Below are 6,344 nucleotides of genomic sequence, written 5' to 3' on the forward strand. Positions count from 1 at the left end.
ATGAAAAATAAATTTATTTATTCTTTAACAATGTTAAAATTTAAAAAATAAATTACGAATTTATCATAATAAAATTATAAAATTGAGAGATAAATTTATAAATTTTTAAAATTTAACACTTAAAACTTAAATTAAATTAATTAATTTTTTTTAAGACTCCTCTGTGATCCTTCCATTGAGTTTCACCAAGCCAGTGCTCCTCAAGTGTGGATTTAGAATCATCTTACTGTTCGTGGAACTAAATAAGTCACTTGGTTCATGGAGCTAGAGGGCTTTATTTTCGGGCTGCGTGAAAAGTCTATTTTTTAATATGTGTTGTCTTTTTCATGGTGGAAAAAAATTTGCTTTATACAAAGCTTAAGCTCTCGGGCTTTGTGTAGATTTTCTTCTTGTGCATTTTATAGGTGTTGTCTCTTTCAGGCTGAACAATAACCGCCTCTCATTCTTACGAAGTCCCGTAAATTTTCAAACCTCAAACCACAATTTTTTCCTTCAATAATATACCATGTAAAATCATTCCTCTCTCATGAATAGAAAGGGTTAGGAGGATATCCCCCCTGCCGCTAGAAGAGGAGAAAATCAAGGCAGCTTAGTGGTTGAAGAGTGAAGACAATAAAAAGCAATTAATGATTTGTAACTTCAACCCCTTTTCCGTGTTGGACTCAAGAGAAGTGGTGCATAATGGGTCCACTAATATGGATCCAGGTAGTTTGGAGGATGGATCAACTTCTTTGGAAATTGGGCCTATTTCAAATTCTAATGGGCTCATTGCCATAGAGGATGAAATCCAAGATATGAGAGGGTTGTCTAATGATTGAACAGGTGCAAAATAAATGCATGTATGGACTAAGGCCCAGCAGGATATGTGGCAAGGGAGCGAATGACCCCCTCTGAACAAAATAATATGGATATTGAAGAGGTTAGTATGGGCCCTCAGACCCAAAACCCCTCTAACCAATTTTAATGAATTTTCTTTTTAGGAATTCAAGGGGCAAAGGATCAAGGAGCCTTCGGTAAGAGATCCTCTCCTCTTCCCTTTCTATCATCTTCTCCTCCTCTTCTGTTTTTTAATCATAAAATTAATATTGTAGACGGTTAAGATTTGATCTTTCTTAAAATACTTCTTCTTAATTTGTATTTACTATGCTTTTAAACTTTTCAAATTAAATTTTAATAGTTTTGAATTTGATTATTTAATTTTTTATAACAATAATTTTATAAGACATTAAATCTAATTAAGCGCTTTAAATTTTAATCTAATTGTTAAAAGAGGAAAAGAATGGAAAGAGGATGGGAAGGGAAGAGAAGAGAATCTTCACCCATGTTATTTTCGCAATTTGTATGGGTAAATTCTAGTTGATAAGTAAAACTTCCTAAAATAGCGTGTTTAATTAAGAGCGACCTGGATAATCCACGGTGAGATAAAAAATGTTAAACAAAATGGAGGTCACTATGCAGTAGGCACATATGTACATGACATATTTGAATCCAGTGAATGGTTTAAATTAACTCATTTAATAAGTGTCTCACATAGCATGATAAATAGTCCTTCAATTTAATCAAATGATTGTAAGAAATTTTGTACTATAATACTAAAAAATTACCAAAAATTTGATATGTATATATATTTTCAATCTAAATATATGAAACCTGATGATCCAACTGTAGTTTTATTGATGAATAAATGTTTTTGCCCAGTTAGGAATTATTTTATTCCCCATGTTAAAGCTGTAATTAAGTTGGGCAAGACCTCCACAAGGTTGGATTAAATGTAATGTTGAAATTGCTGTAAATGATTCTTTGAATAATACAGCTTATTGTGGACCGGTTCTTAGGAATCGATATGGTGAATGCATTGGAGGTTTCTCTAAATTCCTGGGCTTTTGTTCACTTCTCCAATGCAGTCTTCGAATAATCTTTATTGGAATGAACATGGCTTGCAATACAATCACATTTTAACTAAAAATTTTAAAATTCAAGTTTATGGATAATGTCTCTTTATTTTATACTAATTATTAAGTTCAATTTTATTCAATATGAGTATTGGCTTAAGTTTACTCATATTTACCTAACCTCACAGACTTGCCAAAGAAAGTTCCAAGAATAGTAACTTTATAATTTTCTTGATACGGCTCCAGAGTTTTTGGAGGTCCTTCGTGCTTGCTTATGTAACATGTAGACAATTATGGCCTTGCACTTCTCTCTTTTATAAACAACCTGTTTGGATTGACAATATAATCGGTCTTTGGAGCCAAATAATTGATTTTTAAAAAAATTATCCAAACAACTAATTAATTTAATAATTGATTATTGAGCTAGAATCACATTTTGAAATAAACTGAGAGGTTTCTTATAAATTTATTTTTATTATTAAATTATATATTTTACTTCTTAAATAAAGTTTAATAAATTTAATAATATTAAATTCAACTTTATCAATAACTTAATTTTAAAAAGTAATGTCCTTTATAGTAATATGTATAGCTGAAATCAATTTTAATATACAAATACATTGTGTTCTAATATAATCAATTATAATTAAAATCAATCATATTAATTAATTATTTTTATAATTAATTATACCCAACTAAAATCCAAGCAGGTTTAAAGAAAAATGTATTCAACAACTTCATGGGGATGAATAAATTTTTTTTTTATATAGATAATAATTTAGGTAAGTTGGGGTTCCAGACTCATTAAGATGAGGGCAAGCTTTTAAACTTAAAGAGCACTTATAGAGATACTTATAGATTATCCACCAACAAAATTTTTATATCAAATAGTAGGATTTAATTTTATGACTTTATGAATTATGAATTAAATACTTATCAACTGATGAATTTGAAAGCAATTTTCCCCATTTTTTCAGTAGGCTTGAGATTTTTCTTTTTCTTTGACCTGTACCCTTTTTCAGATCAGGGAAAGCCACATTTTGCACGCCGTTCAACACTGAGCATGTTCTATGTTCATATTTGAACTAGCTTAAATAAATGTTTTACTTTCTAATTAAGTCTTCATTATTTACGTATATTTGCATTTATATATTGGACTAAATAGGTGTAATCTCTTCCGTTTTCTGCCTTGTGAATTTAGTACAAAGTTATTGGCATGTGCGTATAACCTCCACCACAATTCATAAACCAAGCATTTCAATTCATCATCAAAAAAATTCTGACTTACAAGCTCCCACCATGATGTCTCCAACAAATATTCCTCATCTGGTCTCTTCGACAACGGTGATCGGCCCCGGCACGGCCACCAGGTCAATGAGAAAGGATATCACCAAGGAGGCAGTAATAGAGGCTATCAAACTTGGATATAGACACTTTGACACTGCCTCATTTTATGGAACAGAAGAGTCTTTAGGAAGTGGCATAGCTGAAGCGCTTCAGCTTGTCCTTATCAAGTCAAGAGACGAGCTCTTCATCACTTCCAAGCTCTGGTGCACTGATAATCATCCTCTTCATGTCATTCCTGCTTTACAGAGATCACTTGGGTGAGACTGCTTAAACATAACTATATAGATCTATAGAGGCTTATAATATGTCTTTGATGCTTTTTATAATACCGCAACTTTTCAATTTTGTTTTTTTTCTTTTCATTATTGGCTTCTATATGAAATAAGAAACATTTCAATATTTTGAAGTATAAAACAATGAAATTTTGTATATTTTTTATGATTTTTCAAAACTAAAAAAGTGTAATTGTGATATTTTTCTCTTCTTTGGCCTTGGAATCTTTCCACTTAGAGGCTGATTTGGAATCTTTTCAAGACGAAGATTTGGCCACTTTGCTTTGTATTGTTATTCCAATTTAATGGCTTTGTGCACCATCTCTTCCTTGTTCATAAAAGTGTACAAGTCAAGTTTATTTCTTATCTTTAGTCTCAATCCATTAGCTAGCCTTGCCAAAGCATCGATACATTCTTGAATGCTAGCATGAATCTTCAAGAGATCTAACCCCATGCACATAATCCTCCATGAATATAGTTCCTTGAGAAAACATCCTCAATTTGTGATTGATCAGCTCTGTGTAGTAATAATTAGGAACATATGTTTTTCTTAGGTACCTCTTTAACTTCTCCCATGTTTTGATGGGCTTTTTGTCTTGGTGCCTCCAATTATAGTGTAAATCTTCCCACTAGAAAATAGTATGATCAATAAAATTAAGGGAAGTAAATTTTACTATCTTTTTTTCTGCCCAGTCATTCACCCTGAAGATTTATTCCATCTTCATCTCCCAGTGTAGATATTTTTATGGATTCGCGCTACCCTTGAAGGTAGGATATTTCACCTTCTGATCAGATAAGTCAACGCCAACTTTGCAGGAGTTCTTCTTTTAGGGCTTTTGAGATGAAGAATTCATCTCTTCCTCATCAGTATGGTCATTTTGCGAGCTCTACTTGAAATCAGACCATTTCCATCCTCTTATTTTATATAAAAGCCAATAATTTAAAGGAAAAAAATGAAATTAGAAAGTTGAAATATTATAAAGGGCGTTAGAGAAATACACATTAGAAACCTCATTGGAAAATGAATGATTCAAGTTTTCAACTAGCTGATGAATGTTACTGCTGAAATAATCTCAAATTGATACAGGACTCCGAAATTAGAATATCTGGATCTCCATCTGATCCACTGGCCAGTAAGTGCTAAACCTGATGGGACTATGAAGTTTCCATTCGACGAAAACGAGTTGGTGCCATTTGATTTGAAGGGCGTGTGGGCAGAAATGGAAAAATGCAAGAACATGGGACTCACAAAGTCCATTGGAGTCAGCAATTTCTCCACCAAGAAGCTTCAAAATCTTCTCTCCTTTGCAAACTTTCCTCCTACAGTTAATCAAGTGAGAGAGAACCCACACACAACTTGTTTTTCTTCACATATATCATACGGTAACACAATCAATGATGTTTATATAATTTTGTAATTTTTTAATTACTATTAACACAGGTATTGACGAATCCTTGTTGGCAACAAAAGAGGCTAAGAGAATACTGTAAAGCAAAGGGCATAATCGTCACAGCATATTCTGCTTTGGGAGCCAAAGGAGCAAGTTGGGGTACCAATGAAGTTTTGCACAATGAATTACTCAAAGAGATTGCTCAGGCTCATGGAAAATCTGTTGCACAGGTACTCCTATTACAGTTTATTTTCCAGTTTAATTTCCTTCATTGGTTTTGGGAAAATTAAACATTTCATTCCTATAATTTTAACTCAGTTATAATTTAGTTCTTGAACTTTGTAACTCAATCCTTATGACTTTGATTCGGTTATAAACTTTGATTCGATGCAACTCAATTCTTATAGTTTTAATCATTTAAAATATTGGTTCCTATATTTTAAAAAATAAAATTATGAAGATTAATATTATTTTGAAATTTAGAAACTAATATTTTAAATTACTAAAACTTTTAATAGTTATAAATATTATAAAGAAAATAATTTTAACATTTATAATTTTATTTTCCAAAATATAGGAACCAATATTTCAAATTACTAAAATTATAGGAATTTAATTATATCAAATTAAAATTTAAGAACTGAGTTACATTCGAATCAATATGCAAAATTATAAGGACTTAATTATGAATCAAAGTTTAGGAATCAAGTGAGTTACAACTAAGTAAAAATTATAGAGATTAATATTAATTTTATTCTTTGCGGGAACTTGCGCTATTTAATATTATTCAAAATTTTTGGTGCAATAGGTATGTCTGAGGTGGGCTTATGAGCAAGGAGTGAGTTTTGCACTGAAGAGTTACATCAAAGAGAGAATGAAGCAGAACTTGGAGATATTTGAGTGGTCACTCGTTGAAGATGACCATGAAAAGATAAGTCAAATCAAGCAACTTCATTCATTTGACGGATCTACTTCATCACTTGAAGCCTTATTTGATGGGGAATCTTAGCTTTAATAATTTGATTACGATATGATATTTTTGGTTTTTGGAGCAAGTATGCCTTGCGTGATTTGAATTTCTGCAAAGTATTTTATGAGTGTTTCAGTTGTATTTAATCAGTTGATTATCAGTATAAGAGGATGTAGCATGCGAATATGAAGTGTATTTCGTTCACATAACTCAAGTTTCTTCTCTCTTCAATGAAACATTTACAATTAATCAATGAATGCCACTTGAGATTTTAGATAACTTTAAAACTTGTAGCATTTTATATATGTCACGAAATTAAAATTTTAAACTTCATCAAAACTTTTTTTGTTTTTTGGTGCAGTAGTGATTGCCATTTACTTGAATAAGCTCTTGCCTTGAATGTTGAGCAACGAGAATGAGGAGTACATAGATTTTAAAAAATATATATAAAGAAAGAAATGTTATAAACAAA

At 31.3% G+C, this 6,344-nt stretch overlaps 1 protein-coding gene across 1 annotated transcript; it reads left to right on the forward strand.

The window, feature by feature from the left end:
- Positions 1-3,152: 3,152 nt before the first annotated feature.
- Positions 3,153-6,110, forward strand: LOC129318770 (NAD(P)H-dependent 6'-deoxychalcone synthase-like). The gene is made up of 4 exons (XM_054963708.1): positions 3,153-3,496; positions 4,599-4,845; positions 4,953-5,132; positions 5,711-6,110. The coding sequence occupies exons 1-4, from the start codon at positions 3,192-3,194 to the stop codon at positions 5,909-5,911; spliced, it is 933 nt and encodes a 310-aa protein (XP_054819683.1). The 5' UTR covers positions 3,153-3,191; the 3' UTR covers positions 5,912-6,110.
- The last annotated feature ends 234 nt before the right edge of the window (positions 6,111-6,344 follow it).

The sequence above is a fragment of the Prosopis cineraria genome, unplaced genomic scaffold (assembly GCF_029017545.1).
Source record: "Prosopis cineraria cultivar Desert tree isolate PC_DT_omini unplaced genomic scaffold, ASM2901754v1 PC8, whole genome shotgun sequence".
Taxonomy (NCBI): domain Eukaryota; kingdom Viridiplantae; phylum Streptophyta; class Magnoliopsida; order Fabales; family Fabaceae; genus Prosopis; species Prosopis cineraria.

Coding starts and splice junctions, on each gene's coding strand:
- LOC129318770 (XM_054963708.1), top strand. CDS start 3,192: ATGATGTCTCCAACAAATATTCCTCATCTGGTCTCTTCGACAACGGTG. Junction 4,846..4,952: donor TTCCTCCTACAGTTAATCAA/GTGAGAGAGAAC, acceptor CTATTAACACAG/GTATTGACGAATCCTTGTTG. Junction 5,133..5,710: donor ATGGAAAATCTGTTGCACAG/GTACTCCTATTA, acceptor TTGGTGCAATAG/GTATGTCTGAGGTGGGCTTA.